The 27,375-nt window shown below is 36.5% G+C and overlaps 1 protein-coding gene and 2 long non-coding RNA genes across 5 annotated transcripts; 1 reads left to right on the top strand and 2 right to left on the bottom strand.

Annotated features, from left to right (window-relative positions):
- Window positions 1-4,318: 4,318 nt before the first annotated feature.
- Window positions 4,319-5,695, bottom strand: LOC126619479 (uncharacterized). The gene is made up of 2 exons (XR_007622071.1): window positions 4,802-5,695; window positions 4,319-4,700 (listed from the first exon to the last, which is right to left on the bottom strand). It is a non-coding gene; the product is annotated as an uncharacterized LOC126619479 (long non-coding RNA).
- A 140-nt stretch (window positions 5,696-5,835) lies between these two features.
- Window positions 5,836-13,671, top strand: LOC126619469 (uncharacterized). 3 transcript variants are annotated; one of them, XM_050287865.1, is made up of 20 exons: window positions 5,836-6,955; window positions 7,046-7,117; window positions 7,220-7,424; window positions 7,536-7,644; window positions 8,833-9,090; window positions 9,299-9,388; window positions 9,626-9,718; window positions 9,848-9,929; window positions 10,002-10,061; window positions 10,145-10,197; window positions 10,297-10,463; window positions 10,987-11,197; window positions 11,329-11,386; window positions 11,502-11,558; window positions 11,673-11,918; window positions 12,684-12,748; window positions 12,850-12,906; window positions 12,984-13,077; window positions 13,170-13,310; window positions 13,401-13,671. In XM_050287865.1, the coding sequence occupies exons 1-20, from the start codon at window positions 6,275-6,277 to the stop codon at window positions 13,497-13,499; spliced, it is 2,898 nt and encodes a 965-aa protein (XP_050143822.1). In that variant the 5' UTR covers window positions 5,836-6,274; the 3' UTR covers window positions 13,500-13,671. The 3 variants fall into 3 exon arrangements, with proteins under 3 accessions (XP_050143822.1, XP_050143824.1, XP_050143825.1); XM_050287867.1 differs by lacking the exon at window positions 9,299-9,388; XM_050287868.1 differs by lacking the exons at window positions 8,833-9,090; window positions 9,299-9,388.
- Window positions 13,672-23,391: 9,720 nt separating this feature from the next.
- On the bottom strand, window positions 23,392-25,059 carry LOC126619483 (uncharacterized). The gene is made up of 2 exons (XR_007622077.1): window positions 24,963-25,059; window positions 23,392-24,256 (listed from the first exon to the last, which is right to left on the bottom strand). It is a non-coding gene; the product is annotated as an uncharacterized LOC126619483 (long non-coding RNA).
- Window positions 25,060-27,375: the final 2,316 nt, after the last annotated feature.

The following is a 27,375-nucleotide window of genomic DNA, read 5'->3' as shown; positions in this document are numbered from 1 at the left end:
TGGATTCAGATTGGGTGGTTTCACACACCTTGCCATGCATTACATTACCTTTCCACCCCCCCTTGTTCACCAGGAACATGCACTCCCATTAGTTAAAACATTCAGCCACATTCTCACTGACAAATTCATCCATGCCGTGCAATTTTATATCCATTGCCAGCCTGTCCTTGCAGTCATTCCACATGCATCTTCAATTAAAATGGCAACATGCATGCATATTCCCCCTGGTGAAAAGCACTCACCATTTCAGAGATCCAATTCCCCCATCATCATACACACAAGCATCTCATACTTTACATTTTCAGATCCAATCTTGGAAATGGATTCGCATGCTATCCTAAAAACTCCATATAAGATTAGCTTCTTTAAGAAATCGGGGATTATTACATTCAGGCCATTTTTTCATTCACACAGCCACTCCATCTCTGTCCATTCCCTCTCCCATTTTACAGAAACCATTCAACCATAGCCGCACCACCTTCATCTACACCACACTTGGAGAGCTCGCACCAAAGGCAACTCTCAAGGGATTTTCGACACCAGCTTTGTTCCAAGGGTTTCTTCTTCTTAATTCTATGTACACTCATGTTATATATTTCTATGTCAAATCTTTGTAAACATGAAGTGTAACTAATCTCATTCTAGGGATTCGATGTAGCCTAGCAAGATTGCCATGTAGTTAATTCGGAATGCTCAGTTTATCCGTCTATTTCTTGTTTCATTCTCTGATTTAATTGTGACTTTGTGTGTTGGTTTTAATGCTTGATCACCATTTGAATTAACCATAAGTTGTCTAGCCAATCTTAAAGCACACATCATGCATAACTTTGGCAGATATGGGAATGATTGAAGGAAACGTTTTGCAAACATCCTGCTAAGTGTTTTTTTGGTTTTATGAAAGTTTCTTATGCATAACACATTCTTGATTAGGAGCCGAAGTTGAACATCACAATTAGGTTCATGACTAGGAATATTTGATCAAATCCACACATCATATGGTTGATCATATCTAAGTGAAAGAAACTCAAGAAATAGATAGATGGCTGAGCATAAACTGACTTAACAAACATGGAATCAATTTAGCAATGGTGAAACCGAATCCCTAGCCTCATCTCCATTGATACTATCTCATTTCATTACTTGTAGATTCATTTACTTGTGTTCATTTCATTTCCGTGTGTTTCAAGTTACAACATCAAATCTGTCTAAAGTGATTAGTTTTATTTTCTAATAGGGTTCTTGCAAAACAAGTGGTTATATAGGTCTAATTAGTCCCTGTGGATTCGACACCCTTACTTGTGTTATTATACTCAACATGTTTTTAGCACTAGGAAGGAAAAACATCAACAGAACCCCTTAGCCATTCCATCATCCATTGATTATTCATAACTTTGTGTTACAATATGTTTCTATTACAATCTGTTTTCCTTGCAATCTGTCCATTTAGTTCATTTTCGTCCAAATCAATTCCCCATTTATTTTGAAGTCCTAGATTAGTTAGAAAGTGTGTTGGTTTATGTTTTTAAGTGTTTTGGTACAAGTTAAAACCCAAATTCGTTCAAATTGGTGTTTTGTGTTCAAAACTGCCCAGAAAGTGGTTTTTAGGCAATTTTGAGTGTTTGGTTGCTGTTTTGATTCTTTTGGTTCGTTTTAGTATTTTAACGTGAGTTTTGCATTCTTTGAGTCTAATCTAGTGCTTTAAACTTTGTTTTTACATTTCTAAGTCAGTTTTCAAGTGTTTAGCAATCCCTCCTAATCCCCGGTCTAGAACGATCCCTATTTACATACTTTGCTACAATTGATAAAAAGAGGGTTTGATTTTGTGTGTTAACTTATTTTTCACATCACTACTTACATTATTCCAACCATTAGAGTTACTTGCTTGACATGTGAGTAGATCTCCATGCAAGTACTCTCGTTCGATTGTGTTCAGTGAACTCATTCCCTTAATGAGCACCTACATACTTGTCTTATTGTCACTACACAAATGGGATGAGACTTTCCATCCTTCTAATTGAAGCGGACATAGTATGTACCGGTCTATGCATTGTCAGTATCCCTCCGACAATCCTATGACCAGGAACCTTTTAGACATGATGGTTATGTGAAGAAGGTCTCTGTAGTCTAACTTCATTAGATTACTTCTTCAATCGATCTATTGTCCATGGATTCACCATTTAGGAAAAATACCGTTTATAGAGATAGTCCTAAATAGTATCTTTGCCATTTGATGTATAAGAGTCATCTATACATCCATTTATTGTCCTGAAAGGTTTCTTCCAAAGATTGACTTTCAGGGCATATTTCCAACACACTCATTGCACTCAATTGCTACACCATTCCTTGTTCCCTCCATCATTTCAGATTCATGCATCATTACATTGAATCATTGCACTTAATTGCTACACCACTCCATGTTCCCCTCCATTGCCATGCACTTCCTCTATAAAAGGAAGTGTGTGTAACATAAATTTAGTATATACTTGGTTAGATCATTCACTCCCATTTCAACACAACCTTCATCCAAACACATCAATTCATCTTCACATCCATTCCTCCATACAAACAAACCTTCAAACACTCACCAACACCTTGTGCCGTAGCAAAGGAAGGGAATGAAAATGCTTGGACGTGCTTGCTGTCCATCTTGGATCATTGGAGCGTTTAGGTGTTTTCTTTCTTTTGTTTCTAATATTTAAATTCATTTCCTTTCGTTTTGTTGTAAATATGAGTGGCTAAACCCCTCTTGGCTAGGGGTGATTTCAAAGCCATGATTATGTGTGCAATATAATTTGATAAATTCCAGTTATGAACTCTTGAATCGTGAATTCAATTGGTTTAACTATTTGATTGATAACTTATTTGTATTTGTTAATTAAGGGTCGACACTTAATTGGCATGCATAAATCCGTTGCTAGAATGTAAGGAAGTTTCACATAATCGTTACAAACTTATATTCACATGTAGTGAAGGTCGCTTATAAACGATCGCATTAAATTCAATTCCTAGCATGAGTGACATGATGTCATAGTTGCAAGTGCTTTATCAATGCTTATGATTTTCATTAAACATAATGATCTTTGATTGTATCTCTATTATGATGTCATGTAGAGAACTTTTGAAGAATGTTTTGGGTTGTCGAATGATGTCATCCAATCCAATAAAACAAGGAAAATCTGAGGGTTAACTAGTGATGTCACGGTTAATTTGGAGCATTGTCGTTCATAATTCAATGAAGTAGTAACTGGAAATCGAGTATTTTGCATACATGTCATGTGTGAAGAAAAAGCCTCTAGCTATTCCATCCATCATCTTATTTCTCACATTCGTTTTACAATCTATCTCGTTTTTCATACTTGTTTGTTTGTTACAACTTCATCCAAATCAAAACCCCCATTTTAGTTTCTTGTTTCAAAGTGTTTCAAATCTGTTTTAGTTTGTGTTTTTAAGTGTTTTGATTCAAGTAAAAGTCATTTTTTCGTCCAAAGTCATTACTAGTGTCTAGTTTAAGTTTATTTAGTTGTTTTAAGCTGTTTTGATTATATAGTTTTATGTTTTTGAGTCAGTTTAGAGATTATTAGCAAGCCCTCCTAATCCCCGGTCCAGAACGATCCCTACTTATACTTATACTACAATTGTCAAAAAAGGGTTAAATTTGTGTGTTAAGTTAATTTTCGCATCAGGAGGGGAGGTGTATAGGCGTTATTATTTGCTCTGATTTGTTCTAGAAATAGGAAAATGGGGTGAAGAGGTAACGGGCTAAACGCTCAAACGACGTCGTCCCATTTACCTTTTTTAAATCACCAAACGAGACGGCGTCGTTTTTGCTGAAGGATTTAAAAAAATAAAATAAAATTAAACACTCTTACTGCAAAGCAACATAAACCTAGAAAACCAGAGATCGAGCTGAGCAAGCATCACTTCTGATTGGACCAGAGGGGCGGAACCACCGCTCCTAGGCTTGATTTCCGGCGAGGGGAGGGGTGACGGCCCCTCCTTAATACTTTGTAGCTACGCCACTGATTGTAGATTAAGTTATTTATTGATAGTCAAATATTGACTCCAACTTTTCCGGTTCATTGAAGATGACGTAAAAAATAATAGTTTTTCTTGGTATTGTTTTTCCTTGTTTTTATTTATGTCAATTCCTTTTTAAAAAAGGGAAAGAAAATAGCGAGTAATTGGGGTTGGCGTGATATACTGGGAGCAAGGAATAAAAAATCGATAATATCGGCGAAATATCGCCGATATTATCGTTTTTTTTGAGTTCCGAAATTTTTTTAACTATCCAATATATTTTCGTTAAAATATATTATCGATAATATCGCAATATTTTATTAAAAAAATACTTAAATATGTTAAGTAAACTCAACACATACTTCACTTGATCATGGCCCAAAGACCAAACAAGCTTTGGATATCTCAACAGGGGAGTGTGGATTTTTTAGGAAAAATGGCTTGCTCACTTCCTTGCATGGGCGATGTGGGACTCGCCCAATGGGAGAAAAAATCAAAATTTCGGCCGAAATTTTACACCCACTTTAAACGGTCATAACTTTGTCAAAACTCAACGAAATCAAGCAAGACAAAAACAAAAGTTGTAGCCCTCGACGAGACGAAGAGAATGGTACCTCACACGACGTCTGAATCGTCGTGGTTTGGCCGGAAAATACCTCGAAAGTCACTGAGGTCGCCGGAAACTGGGTAAGATTCAAATGAGTATAACTTTTTCAATACTCAACGAAATTGAGTGAAACAAAAAGGAAAGTTGTACTACTCAACGAGACGAAGAGATTGATACCTTGCACACCGGCCAACTCGCAGTGGTTTGGCCGAAAATTGCCTCGAAAGCTACTGAGGTCGCCGGAAACTGGGTAAGATTCAAATGAGTATAACTTTTTCAATACGCAACGAAATTGAGTGAAACAAAAAGGAAAGTTGTAGCCCTCGAAGAGACGAAGAGAATGGTATCTCACACGACATCTGACTCATTGTGGTTTGGCCGGAAATTGCCTCGAAAGCTACTGAGGTCGCCGGAAACTGGGTAAGATTCAAATGAGTATAACTTTTTCAATACGCAACGAAATTGAGTGAAACAAAAAGGAAAGTTGTAGCCCTCGAAGAGACGAAGAGATTGATACCTTGCACGCCGCCCAAAATTCAATTGACACACTCCTGGCTTCCAAAATTCAATACTTTTACTTTATATCAACTTGAAAAAACATAATCGGCATCCAAATTAAAGTTTAGTCTTATTCAATGTATTGATTTTCAATTGTTAATTGATATACTATAATTTGGAACTTCAATGCCTAGACGCATGCTTATGTGTAAGAAATTTAAATTGTCAAATTCGGCACATTATTCTTCATCATTTTATTCACTCCCTTTTTTTTTTAATATCCTAAATAAAACCTCCAAATATTGTACTAATTAATTATATATAAATGATTATGGTGTGTTTAAACTTCTTTCATTAATTACTACATATTTTCTACACTCACAATGTTTGCCAGCTCGCTATATAATCAACTTAAATCAGTTAAATCCATCATGCAATGCATTTCCTTCCAATTTTTTGTGATAAACTAATAGATAATTGACTAAATAAACATCCTACAAAGTTTCATTAAAAATTTCCAAGTTTTTCTTACAATTTCCGTGGTTTCCATGTAATTTTTATCGATATCGATATTATCCCGATATTTCCATCGATATTTCTGTGTTTTCGGACTACCGATATTTCCGATATTACCGATATTTTCTTCCTTGACCGGGAGTACTAGTATTTTGGTCATTTCACCTTTTTACTGAACTTATTTACGAATCCTACCATTAGCCCTCCTCCTCCCTATTGTGCGACTGTTATCTCTCTGATTCTCTCTCTTTCTCTGAGTCGGGTCAGTTCACCTTCCCAATAACGGCGATATCGCGGCGCCTCTCCGCCTGTCTCCTATCAAATCTAGACTCGAATAAGAAAAATCAGCGACTAAAAATCCCTCAAAAACCCTAAGTTCCCTCAATCCGATCTCTCTCTCCCTCTCAGATTTCTTAGCCATCCCAGAGTCGCAGTTCCAACCGATTTCACTAGCATGGGCGTCATCTGAAATATCCGGTATAGTCTTCCTTCCCCAATTTTGTTTTAAACCCTATACTTTTAGGGTTTTAGTAATTGGGTTTTGAAAATTGTTTGATTTCGTATGCGATTTTTTCGGGAGGGTTTTGCCGATTTTGGGGACGATTTGTGGGAGTGGGGGTGTTTTACTGAACCGGCATGAAGCGGGAATTGGCTTGTGTATTGGGGGGCCAGACTCTCGCTGATTCAGTGGCTGGGACTAAGACCGAGTCCCAGACGAGTCCTTTTGTGCGTGTTTATGAGAGAGTTAATTATAAGAGGTTTAAGGGTGCGGTTGTGAATGGTGTGATTGTTTATACCCGAGAGAGAAGGGCTCGGATCAATGGTGGTAATGGGGTTTCGGGTGGCGCAGAGATAAATGGGTTTAAGAGCTCGGAAAAGCTGAGAATTGACGGAAGCCCTTCTCCTCAATTAGTTGAATGTTTAGTTAAAGATGAGGCAAATGGCAATTTGGTGATACCCAGGTGTAGAAATGAGGGTGACAGTGAGCAGTCAGGGCCTCCGGGTGATGAGCACGATTTGGAAGCTGACTTGGTTGAAGTTATAGTTAAAGATCAGCCCCATTATCATGAGGGAGAAACCGATACATCGGGGTCTACTGTGGAAAATGCATCAGGGTCTGTGCCAGTTGAAGTGATTTCAAATATAGAGGGGGAAGATACAGTTGGAGTTGGCTTGCTGGCATCGCCACTGAAGAATAAGCTAGAATTGAAAATGTCAAAGAAGATTGTGCTGGACAGGAAACCTACAACAGTCAAAGAGCTATTTGACACTGGCTTGGTTGATGGGGTGCAAGTTATTTATATGGGCAGCAAGAAGGTATCTTCAATTCTAATTTCATGGATATGCATATTCCATACCATACGTTTAATATATGTCATGAGCTAAAAGTGGCACTTCCTAATTCAGGCATTCGGTCTGCGGGGCATAATACAGGATGGTGGGATTTTGTGTTCATGCATACCGTGCAACGGCTGCAGAGTGAGTAATGTTTGTTACCCTAATATGGTTTAGCATGCTATAAACTGTTTTATGATTTGGTTTATATATTTTTTTACTTTAATTTTTTTCCAATCAATGTAGGTTATTCCACCATCCCAATTTGAGATTCATGCTTGTAAAACATACAGACGAGCAGCACAGTATATTTGTTTTGAGAACGGAAGGAGTCTGCTTGATCTCTTGAAGTCATGCAGAAATGCTTCTTTGCAAGCATTGGAGACAACAATTCAGAAGTTCATTAGTTCTTCACCCATGGAGAAGTATTTTAGTTGTAAAAAATGTAGTGGTGAGTTTTTTATTTTTTTTTAGTCAATATTCTTTTGCATTAATAATTTTAATCGTATTGATTTTAGCAATTTTCTGAACATTTTCTTGATTTATTCCCTATCATTTCTAGTGTCTTTTCCTCCATACTGTGCTCTGGGTGATGGATCTCTGTGCTATTCTTGCATGGAGCCGAAGCAGCCTGAGTGCAGTCTAACTCATGAGAATGGCAACAGTCTCAGGTACGGTATCCTCTTGAGTGGCTTCATCCAGCTTTGTCATTTTGTCAACTTTTGCTCTGGAATATGTGGATTTTGGTTTTCCAGATTGTACCCTTTGATTTCCCCCTTAATTAGCAAGTGTATGATTTAATATATTTTGCTGTTTTAACCATTCTAGGACTGTTTTGGGAAATTGGTTATAAAAATAAAGGGTATTTCATAATTTTATGTTAGTGGAACCTTATCTGCATCTGCTTGTCTCTAAGCATCAAGATCCCTTAGTGTCAACTTTTTTGTTGTTCTATAAGGTCAATGATTAGGTAGTAATTTTATTTACTTGAATAGGACTTTACCGGAAGGTTTATGGTGGTTTGGCTTGTAGTTGGACTTAGTCTGTTTGAAAGGTGTTAACACTCGCATTAAAATGCAAATAATAGAAAAGACTTGTTCAGATCTCCAAAGTCAGATAGTTTTGCTGTGATTTCCACAACTATATTTTTTTTTTTATAAAATAAGAAGACAGCTAAGTTGCACATTCCATATTACTTGCAACTTTAAATATAAGAGCCTCATGTTGTAGTCAAGGGAATGACATATCCACACTCTATAGTAATTGCAAGTTCATTGGAAATATTGTGCATTGGGTTCCATTAATTGTTAAAGTTGCTAAAACTCAGTTTAAGGTAGTGTATGTTGTGCTTGTGTTTTATAGATTCTAATTTTTCATGTTGCTATTTATAAGGAAGTTGATAGTAACATATTAATGTGATTGAGTTATTGTTTCATAGGTATATAATTTGACAATGTGTTTATTTAGTCCTAGGGTGGGAATTGGCTCTATTCTGTCTGAGATTCTGAGACTGTATTTTGCTAAATGTTCCCGAAAAACCATGGTTCCTTTGGGTGCACTCAAGAGGTTCAAACTTATCATGTCACAATCTATCTTATGATATTTGCCGACTGAAAGAATCTTAAAAGGCTAATGCTTTGGTTGGATTTAGTATCTGTGCCATTATAAATGGATCAGATACGGTGTTTTTCACTTGTGTCGGACGTAGTCTTAGGAGGACATTATGTCATAAATCACAGTAATATATTTCTGAAACCATATGTAATGAATAAGAATGTTAGCTGTTGTGTCCTTTAAATTTTTGTTATAAAGTTTATGCAAATAACTTTTGATATGTTTTTGCATCTGTCGTAACTCAGATCCTTGATGCCTGTTTCAATCTCGAAGTCCTCAAATAGTGCAATCTCAAAGTCCCTGAAAAGTGCAATCATGAAGTCCCCAAAAATTGGAATCTCAAAGTCCCCGAGAAGTGAAATCTTAAAACCCCTAAGAAGTGCAATCTCAAAACCCCTGAAAAGTTCAATCTCAACTCCCCTGAAAAGTGCAGTGTCAAAATCCCCCAAAAGTGCTCCACTCTATATGTCACTGGAAAAGAAGACCCAGTTGAAGACAAGAAAGTATATCTCTTTCTTTGATGGCATCCCATCTCCATTTGTTGTATCATTACAGCATATATTGGATGGATAAGTGATGAAGCAATAAATTAACTAACCTAAACGATTATTTTGTTCTAAAGAACATCTGGATCATTGAAGGGATATAGTTTTGGTTGAGGTTTTAGAAGATTTTTTTCTTGCCTTTTTTATGCTCCTACCTTCATTTCAGGTTATCAACACCACTTTTGATCTCAGATCCCTCCAAAAGTGCTTCTCCAGAGTGTTCAGATTATAAGAGTAGATGGAAGATAACACAAAAGTTGGTATCTACTTGGGTTTCCTTTGAATTTACAACTAGAACCATTGATAGACTTGTGTTTGATATTTTCTTCGGACTAGTAATCTGCTCCAATAGCAATCCAAGAAAACTGATTCCTTCCAGAAACATATTGGATTTGTGATGAGCCGTCCAAATTGTCTTGATAGATATAGTAATATACAAGCTATATCTGTATGTACTTCATCTGTTTTTGACAGTTTGTGTGAATTTTTACAGATCATCTAAACCAATTCTGATCTCAAGGTCCCTTGGTTCTTCTTCAGTGTATTTTTCTTCGCTGAAGAAAAGTCAGTGGAGGATTACGACAAAGTAGGTTTCCCCTGCTTTCTAGTATTATTTGAAGTTATGATTTTTGGGGAGCATAATCTTGGATGCAGTATTTCTGTTCGTTTGTGACATTTGAATAATCTCTTTATTCATTGATGTATATTTCTAAAGAGATCAGCGGCTGCATAAGTTGGTTTTTGAGGAAGGTGGATTGCCTGACGGAACAGAAGTAGCATATTATGCACGTGGGCAGGTTGTTTAGAAAAAGATTGGTCAATTTTACATGCTAACCTTATTCAATATAATAATTCCTTCTTTTGGACAGAAATTACTAGTTGGTTACAAGAAAGGATTTGGAATATTTTGCCGTTGCTGCAACAGTGAGGTGTGTGCGCTGGCATTTGGAGTTCACTGCACTTGAACTGTGTTGGAGTCTTTTTAACCTATGTATTTTCTCAAAATCTGCAGGTCAGCCCGTCACAGTTTGAGGCCCATGCAGGTTGGGCCACACGCAGGAAACCGTAAGCTTTTTGTCAGATATTCTGTGGCTAACTATGTCCCATTTTACTTTAAACACTTGATAATTCTATGGTTGTGTTTTTTAATTTTATTTTTGGCAGCTATGCATACATTTACACATCTAACGGAGTGTCTCTCCATGAGTTGGCTTTATCTTTGTCAAGAGGTCGGAAATATGCAGCCAAGGATAATGATGACTTGTGCATCATTTGTGCAGATGGTGGGAATCTTGTGCTTTGTGATGGATGCCCAAGGGCCTTCCACAGAGGTGAACTAAGATTTTTTTTTAAGTTTTTTATGTGTATGATTAAAAATTGTTAATTTCCTACTAATTGACTCTGGACTTTTTCAATTTTGTTTTTGTTTTTAAAGTAAGACCTTTTATTTTCTTTATAAGTTCAGTAATAGATGGTATTTGAATGGATGAGACAAAGTTGTTACATTGACTCTGTGAAAGGAAGGAAAAGGACTATAGCTTTATTTATAAACCTTTTTCTTAATTATATTTCAAGTTCATGATCTGTGGAGATAAAATTTACTTAGAATTTGTTTTATTTGTTTGTTGTCTGTATAGCCGACCCCACTTAGTGGGAAAAGGCTTTGTTGTTGTTGTTGTCTGTATAGAATTTTGAGTTTTTGTAACTGGGGTGAATCTGAAATTGATTTTTGTATTTGATCTTGCATTTCACTTATGGGAGATATGCATTGTATCTGAGAACAGTCATTGAGTTCCTTATCTGATACACTTCTGAACTGTGTTTGCCTTATATTAGTTTCTGTGCCTCCTGCAGACTGTGCCTCTCTACCAAGTGTTCCTCGTGGTGACTGGTATTGTAAGTTTTGCCAAAATATGTTTCAAAGAGAAAAGTTTGTGGAACATAATGAAAATGCTGTTGCCGCTGGAAGGATTGATGGAATTGATCCTATAGAACAGATAACCCAAAGATGCATTCGTATTGTCAAAGACATAGAAGCTGAACTAACTGGATGCTTTTTATGTAGGTAATATTCAGAAACCTATTTTGTTGAATTCTATGGGCTTAGACATCCTATTCCTGATGCAGTTGTGGCGAATAGCCATTCAATTTACTTCTATTTATGTTGCATTTATTTTATTATTGGTTCTTGTGCAGAGGTTATGATTTTAGCAAATCAGGATTTGGTCCACGAACTATTATACTGTGTGATCAGGTATTTTATTTTTTTTAATGCCATATTTGGTGCATTTGAAGTGCATTTTACACGAAATGTTATTTTCGCTTCTATCTAAATGTCAAAATGGTACTCTTCTCGTGATGTGTGCCAGTGTGAGAAGGAATTTCATGTTGGCTGTTTGAAGAAACATAAAATGTCAAATTTAAAGGTGAGTACTTAAAGAAAGGACATGTTTAATAACTGATATCAGTAAAACCTTCCTTTTCTTGTGGCCTCGCAAATAACTCTTCAGATTAGACTGTTGACGCCACTTATTTAACAGGAATTGCCAAAAGGGAAGTGGTTTTGTTGTGCAGACTGCAGCAGAATTCATTCTATTTTGCAAAAGTTGCTAACTAGAGGAGCGGAGAAGCTTCCTGACTCTCTTTTGGATGTTATAAAGAAGAAGATGGAGGCAAATGGTTTGGAGGCTGTCAGTGGATTTGATGTGAGATGGAGACTTATTAGTGGAAGAATTGCTTCTCAGGAATGTCGCTTATTACTTTCAAAGGCTGTTGCTATCTTCCATGTAAGTGCTGCTCTCTCTGTTTTGAAAACGTTGTGCTTGCCTATAGCAATTTATGGTCATTCCAGTGTTTTACTTTCTTCTGGAGGGTTGTGCATATAATTTTATATTTTTCGTTCAATTATATTTTCACAATTCAGTATTTGTTAGTATGATCATGTCTTTAGTATTTACTATTGTTTTATTTGTTTGTAATAACCTTTCTGTTGGTATGTCCATCCACATTTTCCTTCTGGAAAATTTTGTGATAACTGAATATCTTAGACAATTTGTTATAATTATGGAAACAAATCAACAACAACAACAACAACAAAGCCTTTTCCCATAAAGATGTTAAGTGGAAACAAACAATTTGTTATAATTACGGAAACAACTTGGAAAAAAAAAAAAAAAACTGAAAGAAGTTTAGTTTCTGCATTGTATGACTACTAGCTGAAATTCTTTTGCAAGCAAAAATGAAATAAAAACAGAAATTCTTTGGTTACATTTGCACATAGGCAGCATAATCCCCTTGAACAAGATGATATCTTTAGGAATTACTTGGGGCAGTTGGTGTTTGATTGTTACGATGATGTTCCTTTTCCCCCTTTTTGTATGACTGGAAAGTTGTTAGACAGGAATTGTACAGTGCACTACGCTTTTATGCATTAGGCTTACTTTTGATGAATTATCATTCCTTGCATTAATGAAGCATATTGAGGCATTTGTTACAACACGAATGGAGCAATCATCATGACTAATTGAAGTTCTCCAATATCTGTGCTTCAGGATTGCTTTGATCCTATAATTGACGCTGAATCTGGGCGAGACCTTATTCCAGCCATGGTTTATGGGTAAGCATTAGGATATGTTATACCCTATGTTGTAGTTGGTTTATATTTGACTGAAGTTTTACATGTCCGTCTTTTCTAACATTACTTCTTCCCTTTCTCAGAAGGAATGTTAGGAGCCAAGAATTCGGGAATATGTGCTGTGCAATACTGATGGTCAAGTAAGAATTCTGTTGAATTTTGTCGTGGACTTGCTTCCCCGTGTAGTGTAATTGATAGAACTTGTCTGTTATTGCAGCTCAACTGTGGTATCAGCTGGAATTATACGTGTTTTTGGTCATGAAGTTGCTGAACTTCCTTTGGTCGCCACTAGTAATGGTAACCATGGCAAGGTGAGACTATAAATGTAATTGATAGAACTCGTCTGTTCTTGCAGCTCAACTTTGAATCTTATATTGTTCAACTTAATCACTTAACTTCACAGGGCTACTTCCAATTATTGTTTTCCTGCGTTGAGAAGCTGCTAGCTTTCTTGAGTGTGAAGAGTATTGTGTTGCCGGCTGCTGAAGAAGCAGAATCCATATGGACCGACAGATTTGGTTTTACAAAAATGAAGCCGGAACAGGTATGTTTGAATGTATCTAATTGATGCCTCGATTCTAGTTGTACCTTTTCCTGGGCCCCGATATTTACAGTTGCGTCACTTGTGCTGCAGCTTACCAACTACAGAAGAACTTGCTACCAAATGGTGACCTTCAAAGGAACATCGATGCTACATAAACGGGTTCCCGAGTGTCGGGTTGTAAGTACGTGAGAGAAGGGGAAAACGGAGGGAGATTTTTCATTTTTGTTTTCTGATCTTTTATTATTAGCAAGCTTTTTGTTTCCAGTTCATGTCTAAAATTTTATGAATTGGAACTGTCAAGCCTCCGCTCTTCATCTGAACTATTTTTTTATTGAACGTCAGCTAAGTAGTTAGATTTCCATTTCTTCTCTTAGCAATATATACATCTTCTGCCTGCGTTTAGTTTCTTTCACTTGTTTAACGTCATGAGACAGCTCGGTCCATATCCGGTGCGGGCGTTAGAGCATTGCGAGGACTCCGCCGCAGGTTTGATACTACCCTTGTGGCTAAAGTAGTAAAAAATCACTTCTAATATTTCAAAAAGGCGTTGTTTTTAGCCAAAATAGGTACTTGAGATTGGCATCTCTCTTCAGTTTAGTCTCGAATAACGAAAATCGATTGAAATGATTCATGAGTTTGTTAGTGTCTTGCTAGTGTGTTGATTTGGTGTTTAGTTTTAAATATATATATATATATATATATATATTTTATGGTTAATTCACATTCACTGTATAATTGGATTTGTGGGACTCAAGCGGCTCTACATCATCAAAATGTCGGATTTTTTATGGAATTGAGGATTTATGTTATTTGGTCATTATGTAGGTAAAGAAAGGTTGCAAGGAAGTGAGTGATTGGCGTGGGAGGTAAGAAAGAATAAGTTGGATTGGTTTGGCTTGGACTAACTGGAATTAAAATTGTGTAGTGTTTGGTGTAGTACCGGACTAAAGTCACAAACTAAAATTTTCTTAAAATCCAAAATATTTTTATCATTTTTTAATTTACTTTTGAATTATTTAGATGCAAATGACCCATAAGACAACCTGCCCATTCACTTCTGAATTATAAAAAAATAAAATAATAATAATAATACAAATAATAATAATAATAATAATATAAAAAAGAATAAAAAAAGTGGAAGATGGCAAAAGCGAAGAAAGCTGAGAGAAACCATGTTGACAGACGAGGTTCTGGAGTTGCAGATGACGCAAGAATAGACGAGATTAGGGAGGTTCTTAGCAATCCTATGTTGACAGAAGGGATTCGTAGTACCGGGTTAGTGACGCCGGTAGTTGAAGTGAATCCAAGCTAGTCTCATTTTTGTTAGTCCACGTGGGCAACGTGGGATTGTAATCCCACTTAAGCCAATCGCACTTAAGAGCACGCAACAAACAGGGGCCTTCGAAAAGTATTGGTGGTGAGAGAGAGATGGGGAGGTTGGAAGATACATGCTCAAAGCTACAAAGGAGAGATTTGGACACGAATCATGATGAAATGGGGGGTATGTGCGGTGATGCAATGAGACTTGAACTTCAACTCTAATTTTATTGTCTGAATGGCATTTTAGCCTGGTCTTTGAAATTGACATTGCTTTTCAGTTTGGTACCTAACAATGAAAACAAATAGAAGTGATCATATATTGTTCGTCGTAAATCATTTCGAGATTCCCAAAAATCTAACTCATGACCAGTGTCTTAAATGCCGATAATATCGGCGATATTATCGGTTTTTCGCGAGACCGATATTTTAATGGTTATCCAATTGGTTTTCGTCAAAATATCGTGATATTATCGCGAAATTTCGGAACTGTGCAAATTGGAGAAGAACGCCGGAGCTTCTACAGCTCCGGCCGACTGTAAAAAAGCCCCCTAGACTCCGATCTAGGTATGAAAATGAAATAGAAGACGAGAGGAACGTCTTTATAACGTCCGTTTGCCGTGAAACGGTCGGAGGTGTTCGGAAAGTTCGTCGACACCCACGGCCTCGCCGAAGATGGGTGTGCCTATTCCCGAGCCGATTTCATCCCAAAAACCTTGCAAAAACATGAGATAGAACTTCAATTTCACATCTAAGCTTCGATCTAGAACAGAAAAAGAAAAACCCGAAGCTTACCTAACCGGAGAAATTGAAGAAACTTGCCGGAGCAGGTGTGATGGTGTGCGTGTGGGTCTCGGTGCAGAGAGAAAGGAGAGGTGTATGTGGGTCTCGGTGTAGAGAGAAAGGAGAGGGAGGAGTAGAAGGCCGTGGTGTGTGTGTGGGAGAAGAGAGATCGAGAGATCTCTATGTGTGTGTGTGGGATTAGAGAATGGAGAGAATAGAGAAGGATCGAGAGAGAGACAGAGGTCTCTGTGTGTCTGCGTGTGTGATGTTTGTTTGCGTGCGTTGTTGTGTGCGTGTGTGGTTGCGTGCGTTGTATGTATGTGTGGGGTTCATCCTGTCAAGACTCAGGACACATTCAGGAACTTCTGACAACTTTTACAATTATTTTGACAATTTTAGACCATGGACAAAAATAATGGTGATTTCTTTGAAAAGAATCTAAATAATTCAAAGCGCAGACAACTTTTACAATTATAACTTGTACAATTTTAGACCATGGATGGTGGTTTCATTCAAAACCGTGTGCCACTATGATATTCTTTCAAGAGGTGGAGTATTAGAGCCATTCAGAGCATTTTCGTTTCTTATTCTTCCCTTACCCCTTTCAAAGCCATTCCAGAGCTTGAACACAAAGGGTTCCATATTTAAAGTAAGTTTACAAACTTATATTTATATTATTGTAATTTATACAACAACAAACAAATTTATGTGGACTCGTATGTTAATTTTTTTAAGTAATTAATACTTGCATGTTAGTTTTTGTAAGTAATTAAGTAATGTTAACAATTACATGTTAATTTTTTTAAGTAATTAAGTAATGTTGTATAATTATTCCCTAGGATAATTTTAATATGTTTAATGTTATTTATTATTTTATTAATATTAGGTTTTATTATCAAATTGGATTATTATTCATTAATATTAGGTTTTTTTTATTATCAAATTGGATTATTATCAAATTGGATTATTATTAAATTGGATTATTATCAAATTGGATTATTATTCATCACTATGTTTTATATTAGGATTATTTTTTTATCAAATTGGATTATTATTCATTAATATTAGGTTTTATTATTCCATATTATTTTTATAATTACTTAAGTTTTTACAATCATTTTCTTTACTTCGTATTTAATTCTTCTGTAGAATAACTTTATTATTTAGGTTCTCTTCTATAACCGTCATCACTACTATATTTTTTGGCCAAAAAATAATTGTCTAATTTTCATGAAAAATAAATATAGGTACGTTTAAGATGTCCAGTGGAGTTGCTAAACGTGATCCAGCTTGGGAACATGGAGACCCAATAAACGGAAACAAACATGGCACAATTTGCAAATATTGTGATCGGGTAATGAAGAGTGGCGGAGTGACACGACTTAAGTACCATCTTAGTGGATTAGATCCAGCAAAAAATGTCCAACGATGCGATAATGTCCCCCCCAGAAGTGAAGGCATTCATCAACACATTATTAAAAAATAAAAAACAGCAGAAGGAAAAGATAACACATGGAATGGAAAATATTCGAGCTGGGCTACGAGGATAAGTCATTGGCCAAGCGGTTGACAGTGATGATGATGACGATGAGGACGAATGTGATGATGACATGGGACCTGAAGAACGACGCAGTTTGAAACAAGCATTACGTACCTCCAAACAGTCAGCATGGGAAAGAGAACACCTTCATAAAATTCCTAATAGAGCACAAGGTTACGGGACAAGTGGTGGTGCACAAATGAGACGGGGAGCCAGTCTTAGAGAATCACAACCAACACCACCAATAGCCCCAAGTTTATATAAGTCATCCAAAGCACGTCAAAAGAGTGTTTGGAGTTATTTCACTGGAGGTAATGTGAAGGAGGGAATGGGGCGTCTAATTAGCAAGTTCTTTATCTATGAAAATGTCCCTGCTGAGAAAGCATCATCACATCATTTAAAAAATATGGTAGTGGGATGTCAATAGGCCGGTGTTGGAGTACAACCTCCCACTCCCTATGAGATAAGAAACAAATATTTGGATATGGAGTATAAAGACATTGGCGAGTATGTTAACAAGTTGAGGTCAAAGTGGGAAACTAATGGTTGCACAATCATGTGTGATGGATAGACTGGCCCGACCAAATTGTCTATCATAAACTTCATGGTATACTCCAAGGGAAAGACAATTTTTTTGAAGTCTGTTGATGCTTCAGACCATATAAAGAACTACAAGTATATTTACAAATTATTGAGGGATGTAATCATGGAGGTGGGAGAGCATAATGTTGTCCAAGTCGTGACTGACAATGGTTCTGCATTTGTCAAAGCTGGAAAAAAGTTAATGAAGCATTATAATGTGTTTTAGACATCATGTGCAACACATTGTATTGATCTCATGTTTGAGGCAATGGGGAAGAGAGAGAATGTTGCTACTGTGGTAAAAAGAGCTAGAACGATCACAAATTATATTTACAATCACGGTTGGTTGTTAGCAAAGATGCGTGAATTTTGCAAAGGAGAAATTATTCGTCCAGCTACCACTCGATTCGCCACCAACTATATTGCATTAGATAGCCTACTTAAGAAGAAAGCAGGGTTGAAGCAACTATTCATTAGTGACGATTGGGCCAACCACAATTTCAGCCGCTCAAATGCAGGTCATATGGTGGAAAGTATAGTGCTTGATCATGCTTTTTGGACTCAATCAGAACATGTGTGCCAAGTGTTTGAACCTTTTTACAAAGTTTTACGGATTGTTGACATAGAAGTGTATCCTACTATGGGGGCAATATATGAGTTGATGCGTGTAGTGAAGGATGAATTGGAAAGAAAACATGGTGCAAGGTGGGTCATAAAGATAATTGAAGACCGATGGTATAAAACATTATACCACGATTTGCATGCAACAGGTATAAATTATGTCATAATTTGCAATTCATTTCTTTAGTTGCATAAGTATTATTTCTCTTATTAGAGTATGTGTTTCTTTGAACAGCATATTATTTGAATCCTCGATACCAATACAGACCCGGTGTTGGAGATGATGGTACCCTTATACGTGTTGTACATAATGTATACTCTAAATTAGACCCTGCATCACCAGCAGTTGGCCAATTTGGAAATGAGGTACACAATTACTTAAATTATAATAATTACTTTGTTGGATTAAACTAACACAATTTATTGAATTCAGCTAACATGATTTAAAGATGTAATAAGAACTTTTGGAGAACCAACATCAGTTGCTGCTCGAACAAAAATGTCTCCTAGTGAGTGTAAATATATTTCACTATAAGTTTATAATAGAATTTGTTGGAGTTATTAGGCTTATCAACATTGTTTTTCATTGTAGCTGAATGGTGGATCATGTATGGGACCGATGCACCAACTGTGAGAAAGTTAGCAATCAAAGTATTATCACAAACAGCTTCCTCATCTGCTTGTAAAAGAAATTGGAGCACATTTGCACTCATACACACAAAGCAAAGAAATAGGTTGGCTCATAGTAGGTTGGAAAAATTAGTTTATTGCTACTAAAACATGAAGCTTCAAATTCGAGATAAGGAAGCAGAAATAGATCATGTCGACCGTGGTGACCCACTAGATGTGTTTGATATTGTTGCTGAAGATGATGACACAGAGGGTAACCAACTTTATCAATGGATTAGACCTCTTCATTTAGATGATGATGAAGGCAACCTAGCTCCCAGAGTTGCTGAAGAAGCACGTAATGAAGGGATAAATGTAGAAAAAGTATTAGCGGAGAAGGTGGGATCTAGCAGCGCTGACTCTTTGGAAGAACTTACCAAGAAACACTGGAATTCCACCTTCTTCCAATCCTACACAACCACAACATCGTGTTGATGCTAATGATAGCTCTAGTACAAGATCAGGAGGAGACTTACTTACCACCGGATGTGGGAATGATGAAGGATATAGTAGAGCTGGAGGTAGTGGTGGTGGATATGGAAATTATGTTGAACCACCTCCCAGATTTATGAGCCCCTTCACTGGTGAGGCAAACTTCACGCATGCAACACAGGATAAGGACCATGGCAGTAGGCGGGCAGGACCAGGAATTGGTGCCATAGGGAAGGACTATACTCGTAGAGAAAGAGGCAAGGGGATTTTGTCAAGTCAAGAAGATGACTCGTTATCTATAACTTCGGACTCTGTTGGATTGGGAAGTAGTAACTATGGTTATACTCATAACCAACCATTTCCCTACCCTTCATATCCGATTCCTGTTGGGATGGAATCGAGTGACTCATGGAAACAATCCAAGACTCAATCTTCGAATGATTTTGCTTATGGACAAGGTCAACCAATCTCGGATCCATATGGGTGGCATGTTAACAATTACATGCAAAACTATTTTAGGGATTTATCATTTGATAACTACTCTTCACAATACATTCACTCTACACACAGAGATGATGAAGATAGTGAAAAATTTGAACCTCATAGGAACTCTATGTGGTACTAAGTCACTCATGTATCTTACCATGTAATGTATAAAGTGTAAAATATTGTACTAATTCATTATATATAAATTATTATGGTGTGTTTAAACTTCTTTCATTAATTACTACATATTTTCTACACTCATAATGTTTGCCAGCTCGCTATATAATCAACTTGATAATGTTAAATCCATCATGCAATGCATTTCCTTCCAATTTTTTGTGATAAACTAATAGATAATTGACTAAATAAACATCCTGCAAAATTTCAATAAAAATTTCCAAGTTTTTCTTACAATTTCCGTGGTTTCCATATTATTTTTATCAATATCGATATTATCCTGATATTTCCATCGATATTTCCGTGTTTTCGGACTACCGATATTTCCGATATTATCGATATTTAATACCTTGCTCATGACAACCAAAACAACCCTCTTCTTTTGGCTTTTAGGCTTTTGCCATTGCACTCACTTCCACTTTCATATCTCTCACCCACATTCCCTCTCTTTCCTCAATTTCCATCATTCCCAAGAGTGCTAGAAACAGCTTCAAACTTGCTATATTTGGTCGCGTTTTCGAGCAAAGTTGTGAGAGCTTACTATTCGCCCTAAGAAAGCATTGTGTCTAGACACCACCACCACTACCGATGTAGTACATGTGACGAGACAAAACAGAAAAATTCTAGGCCCATGTCCGAATACAATGCGTCCCTCATTTTGACAGTATGCTTGAAAGGTTGCATAAATTTTAGTAGTGTGCAAAAGGTAGTTGATGCTGCTTCAGATCTTAGCACTAATAGAACCCTCATCATAATTGACTCCGGTATTTATAGGTATCTTTTAAGACCCTAAACCTTAAACCCAAAGTAAAATCTCATAAGTACTTCAAAACCAACTTGTGCAGGCAAGGAAAAGATAACTATTGGAACCGAATTTGTGCACCGTCGTGGATGGTGGAGGCACAATCCGTCCAATCTATAAAACAACAAACAACAGTGAGCAAGCCTAAGACCAGAGAAGGGGGTGCCGGGCAAAGGCTCTTTGATGATCAAGGTAGTAAGCAAGTATAAGACTCAAATCTTCATTTTAGACCTAGATTGGATTCATGTCAATGCTTCTTTCTTCAACTGATTGACTTGAGAAACTGACTTGTCATTTGAATCCACTCTTCATATCATCTTCATCATCATATCATTCTATATTGATCGTGTTCATCTTGGTGCCCTAAAAGATGAACTCAAGGGAGAAAGATGCTCTCTTGTGAAGACTAAAGATATCTCCAATTTGTGCAAAGTAAGGTTGCACAAATGGATAAAATTCCTCCTTAGAATAGATCTAGGAATAGAGCATGTGGTGGTACCTTGTATGAATCTTAGTTTGCCCAAGTGGAGTGAACTATGTGGAGTTCCTGATTTTTTAACCCAGTTAGAGGCTTTTCCAGTCAAAACTCTTTGCGTTCTTTGTAGCTTGAACTTGTTCACATATATTGTTCATTACCATATGCTACACTCATTATATGGCTTGTTATTTGATATGTGTTTGTTCTCAAGTTTATACTGCATGATTATGAGAAAATAATTGCACAGTTTGTTGAGTAGGTTAACTTGTTGCAAACTAAGTTTATTTGTTAGATTTGTGTTTTTATAACTAATAAAGATGTTCTTAGTTGACTGGGTTGTTTGGCTAGTCAATCTAGCATACATTAGATCATAATGTCATAATATTTTGTCTCCTACCAATTTCACTATGTGATAGGAGCATATTTATACGATTTAGTTAGCTTGTTTTCTTGCATTTTCATAGTTAGTTTGTGTTTATTATAGTGTTTTAAGCTATTTTCGTATGTTTGTAGGTCTAAATGACAAAGTTGGCAAGAAAGTGCATTTTGGAGCATTTTAGAGCAGTTTTGGGCTGGAATGGATAACATACATATGCAGCAAGATGGATGGACGAATTTGAAGACCAAAGATGTCAAGGAATGTGCTAAAGAGTTGAAGAAATAAATCCAAGACAAAGAAGATAAGGAATCAACTAAAATGAAGGAACATTATCCAAAACCTTATCCAACCTTATCTTATCCAAACAAACCTTATCTTATCTATCCTATCCTAATCTTATCATGCCTTAAATCCAGCTGCAAGGGTACCTAAAAACCTGATTTCTAGAAGCCTTATCTGTTCCTACATTGGTGCTGCATGTTTTAGCCTTATTCTTCTAGAAATCAACCACATAACACTCCTTCTAGAAGTCCCTACAAATCTGGTGCCTCCCTTTGTCCTAGAAGCTCTAGAACCTGCAATCCTTTTCTTTTGGATTTCTACCAAACCCTAGTCCTTTTCCCTTGTGAATTAGGCCGAACTTATCCTTCTCCTATGCTACCTTTGTGCCGTGGGTTATAGGCTATAAATACATCATTATGTCGCACAAATCAGCCACCACCCCCATATTCATTCTACACCACAATTCACGCCAATTTCCTAGAGATTCATCAAGTAATGCAGCAAGGAAGGAAGAAGGAGCTTTTTGCTGTGGCTTGTAATCCAAGGAGGGTTCGAATCTACCATTGGAGTTGTTGGGACATTCTTGGTTCTTTTTATCTTTAAATTTGTTTCAATGTTGATGCGAAAATTAACTTAACACACAAATTAAACCATCTTTTTGACAATTGCAGTATGGATAAGTAGAGATCGTTCTGGACCGAGGATTAGGAGGGATTGCTAATCTACTCTAAACTGACTCAAAAACACAAAAATAAACTTAAAAACACTTAACTAGACTCAAAGAACTCAAAATAAGCTGAAAAGACTCAAAACTAACTAGACTCAAACTAGACACTAAGAAGTGATTTAGACCAAAATTGAATTAAACTTGACTCAAAACACTTAAAAACACAAACTAATACAGATTCTAACTAATTTGACACACTAAAGTAAAAGGGATTGGGTTTTGGACGAATATAAAGTAAAACAAGTAACTAAAAACTTAAGACAGATTTTGGACGAATTTGGGATAAATGGATGGGTGATAGGCTAGCTAGAGGGTTCTTCTCCACACATGACACACTTGTACATGAATCGATTTCCAATTGCTTTTCAATAAATTATGAAGCTCAACACCCTAGATTAACCGTGATGCACTAATTAACCCTTAAATTTTCCTTTACTCATTGAATTGGATGAATGCATGCGACAACCCAAATCATTCTCCAAAGGTCCCCTACATGAATGCATAATAGAGATACAATCAGAGATCATTACATTCCATGAAAATCATAAGTGTTGACGAGACATTTGTAACTATGAATGCATGATACGTTTGCCATGAATTCAATTAAAGCGATTGTGAGTAGCAACCTTCACTACTCATGAATATAAATTTGTAATGATTAGGTAAAACTCATTTATATTCTAGCATCAAATTCATGCATGAAAACTAAGTATGCATCCTTAATCAACATACAAGAATCAGTTGTGAAGAAAACAGTTAATTGAATTGCATTCACAACTTATCAAATCACAATTGGAAGAAATCAATTCATATCTCAAGGATGTTCATGGCTTTGAATTTCCCCCTAGCTAAAACGAGTTTAGCTCCTCATGTTCACAAACAAAGATAATTAAACTTAAGCATTGAAAACAAAGAATGAAAACACCAAAAAACGCTCCAACAATCCAATCTTGAATGGCAAGCACGTCCAAGGGTCCTTCTTCTTCTTCTTTGCTGCGGCACAAGGTGTGGGATGATGGATGAGTGGTAAATTATGGTGGTGGATGGATATAGGTGAGTTATGGTGAAGGGTGGATGATGTTGAATGGTGCGGCAAGGGGTTGTATTTATAGTGTTTTAGGAAATCAAAACCCTAACTTATTTTGGTTAACAGAAATTAATTCAAATCCACTAGAAAAAGGGAAATAAAATCAGAATCCTAAGGGAAAAGTGAAAGGGGAATGCGGCAAAGGACTAGGGAAAGGGAAAGGAACATAAAAAGAAAGGGAAAGTGGTTTATGGCTGATAATAGGAAAGGGGATGTACTCCCTTGTGCGGCAAGGAACTAGGGCTGAGATTTAAGTGTCCCAAAATGTCTTAGAGAAGAAAGGAAGGGTTTTACATTGTTTAGGAATAAGGAAACATGGCAAGGAGAAATGCTTCACAAGGAGGGACAAAGAGGGGACAAAGGGGAAACACAAAGGGGACAAGGCGCCACCTTTGTAGGAATAGGTTGAATTGTGTCTTTCCTTGTCTTCCAAGCTTTCATTCTGATTTCTTTTGAGCTTTAGCCTCTTTTGGTCTTCAATTTCGTCCATATCCTTTGCTCCAAGCCTATGCTATCCATTCCATGCCCAAAATTGCTCCAAAAGGCTCCAAAATGCACTTCTTTGCCTCTTTAACCCTTTGGACCTACAAACATATGAAAATGGCTTGAAATACTAAATTAACTAAGAAATAACAACATAAATGCACAAGAACAAGCACTCAAAACTGCCTTAAAAACACAATAGGGGCAGTTTTGAACACAAAACACAATTTTGGACGAAAATAGGTTATAACTTGACTCAAGACACTTAAAAACACAAACTAAATTGATTTCTAACTAATCTAACACTTCAAAATAAATGGGGATTTGGTTTTGACGAAATTGAAAACAAAACAAAAACTTTGTAAACTAAAACAGATTTTAAAACGAATTTGGTTAAAGTGAATGGATGGAAAGCTAGCTAAGGGGTTCTTCTCCACACATGTCACACTTGCATACAAAACGATTCCCAATTGTTTTTCAATAAACCATGAATTCTCAACACCCTAAGTTAATTAGATACGCTTAAATTAACTTTCAGATTTCCCTTATGTCAATGAATTGGATGGAAAAAGCGCATTGCAATCAAATTATTCCTCAACAGTTCCCTACATGAAAGCGCATAATAGAGATACAATCAAAGATCATTACGTTCAATGAAAATCATAAGTATTGACGAGGCACTAGTAACTATGAAAGCGCATGAAACTTATGCCAAGAATTTACTTAACGCGATTGTGATCAACAACCTTTACTACTTGCGAATATAAGTTCATAACCCACGGCATGGATAAGGAAGTGTTCTAGAACCTTTCTTTGTGTCCAAAAACAATTAGGAAACCACCAATGTTGCTGAAACTTAAGGCCATCTAGGTTTAGGAAAGCTCAACCCAAAATAGGAAACTTTGGGCTTAACTTTCCTACTTCAAGTAGGAAACCTTGTTTGAGTAGGAATCTTCATTCTTTTAGGAATCCATGTTCAACTACGAATCCTTCGTTGATTAGGAATCCTTCTACAATTAGGACTCCTTCTTGGACTAGGAATCCTTAAATCTTCAAGTCTTCAAATTTGTCCAAACCTTTTGTTCCAAGCATGTGCTAGTCAACCCAAGCTCACTTTTGCTCCAAAAAGCTCCAAATTGCATCTTTTGGCACACTTTGCCCTTAGAACCTGAAAACACATGAAACTAGCTTAAAAGACTAATTTAACTAAGAAAACACAACGTAAATGCACAAGAACAAGCTCACTAAGTCGCATAAATATGCTCCTATTAAATTCCCCCACACTTAGCTTTTGCTAGTCCTCGAGCAAAACAAAGAAACAAAGAAAAACAAAACGAAACAAAACACAACACAACCTAAACCTTCCAATGTTGCCTCAGGGATTTCCAATGCACATGACATATTAAAAATCATCATTCCCACAGATTTTAGTCATCTTCACACTTAAGCACATACTTAATCATAGTCACCACTTACTAGTTCTCATTTAACCAATTAAAACGATGTTTTGAATGTAGTAACACGCCTTAGAGAATTTCCTCAATTCCTTACAAGATATGCACTCAATTTTCACTCAGATTTTCTAACTACACACCCCATACTAGTTATATGTGAGAAGATTGTGATAGGAGCATATTTATGCGACTTAATTAGCTTGTTTCCTTGCATTTACGTTGCTAGTACTTAGTAATTTTAGTATTTTAAGCTATTTTCGTGCAATTTCAGGTTTTAAGGACAAAGTATGCAAACATGTGCATTTTGGAGCCTTTTGGAGCAGTTTTGGGCATGGAATGGATAGCTTATGCTTGGAGCAAGGTGGATTGACGAAATTGAAGATCAAAGGAGGCTAGGAATGAATAATGAGATGAAAGAAATGAAGAAATGAAAATGAAGAACAAAGAGTTCAGAATTGGAAGCCAAAGTTTCTAAAGTTTGAAGTTTCTATTCTTGGAGGTTTCCATTCTTGAAAGTTTCTATTCTTGGCTTGGAATTTTCCTAATCCTTCCTCACCTATATTCCAGCCACAAAAGGGTTTCAAAACATGTTAGGTTGCCTAATTACATGTTTCTAGAAGTCCTAGAACTTGCCTTAGATATTGCCGCACCATCCCTTTAATTTCTAGTTCTTTGCTGCACAAGACACAACCTTTCTTTCCTATTTTCTACACCTAAACCACATTCCTGTTTTGTTCCATCCCTTGCCGCACAAGGGAGAGATTCTCCTTCCTATTTTATGTCCTAAAACATATTTCCTTTTCCCTAAAACCCTATGTCACACCCTACATCTTTTTTTTACCTATTTTGTGCCTCAAAACACATTCCTAAATCTGTCCTACAATTTCTGCCGAATTTCCCTTTCCTATTCTCTTTAATTCCTGCACCTTTCTTGCCTATTTTCCATTGATTTCTGACTTTTAATTATAGGACAAGATAGCTAAGTTATTTCTTTCCCTAAAACACATCAAAATCGTGCCTTAGCCTATATATACCACCCTTTGTCGTAAGTTCTGGGGGCTCTTCTTATCAGCCATTCCACATTCCACCCTTCACCATAACCAACCTATATCCATCCATGATGCGAGAATTACTTGACACACTCAAATTAAACCCTCTTTTTGACAATTGTAGTAAAGTATGTAAGTAGGGATCGTTCTAAACCGGGGATTAGGAGGGCTTGCTAAAACCTCTAAACTGACTCAAAAACAAAAAGAAACAAAGTTAAAAATGTAAACAAAAGATTTTAAAACGAGAAAGTAAAAGGGGGATTTGAGTTTGGTGAAGTTGAAAGTAAAAACGAATAAACTAAAAACTTAAATAGATTTTAAACAAATTTGGGTTGAATGGATAATGGAAGGCTAGCTAAGGGGTTCTTCTCCACACATGTCTTGCTTGCATACAAAATGATTTCCAATTGCTCTTCGATAAGTTATGAATACTCAACGCCCCAAATTAACCGTGAATTGCACTAATTAACTCTCAGTTTTTCAACAAGTTATTAGATTGGATGATTGCATACGACAACCCAAAACATTCCCTACAAGTTCCCTACATGAATTGCATAATAGAGATACAAGCAAGAATCATTAAGTTCTATGAAAAACATAAGCATTGACGAGGCACTCGTTACTATGATTTGCATGAAACTTATGCCAAGAATTTACTTAACGTGATTGTGACTAGCAACCTTCACTACTTGTGAATATAAGTTCATAACGATTAGG

Source organism: Malus sylvestris, chromosome 4 (assembly GCF_916048215.2).
Source record: "Malus sylvestris chromosome 4, drMalSylv7.2, whole genome shotgun sequence".
Taxonomy (NCBI): domain Eukaryota; kingdom Viridiplantae; phylum Streptophyta; class Magnoliopsida; order Rosales; family Rosaceae; genus Malus; species Malus sylvestris.
Note: the sequence above shows the minus strand (reverse complement) of the source record. Positions and strands in the feature narration are given on the sequence as shown.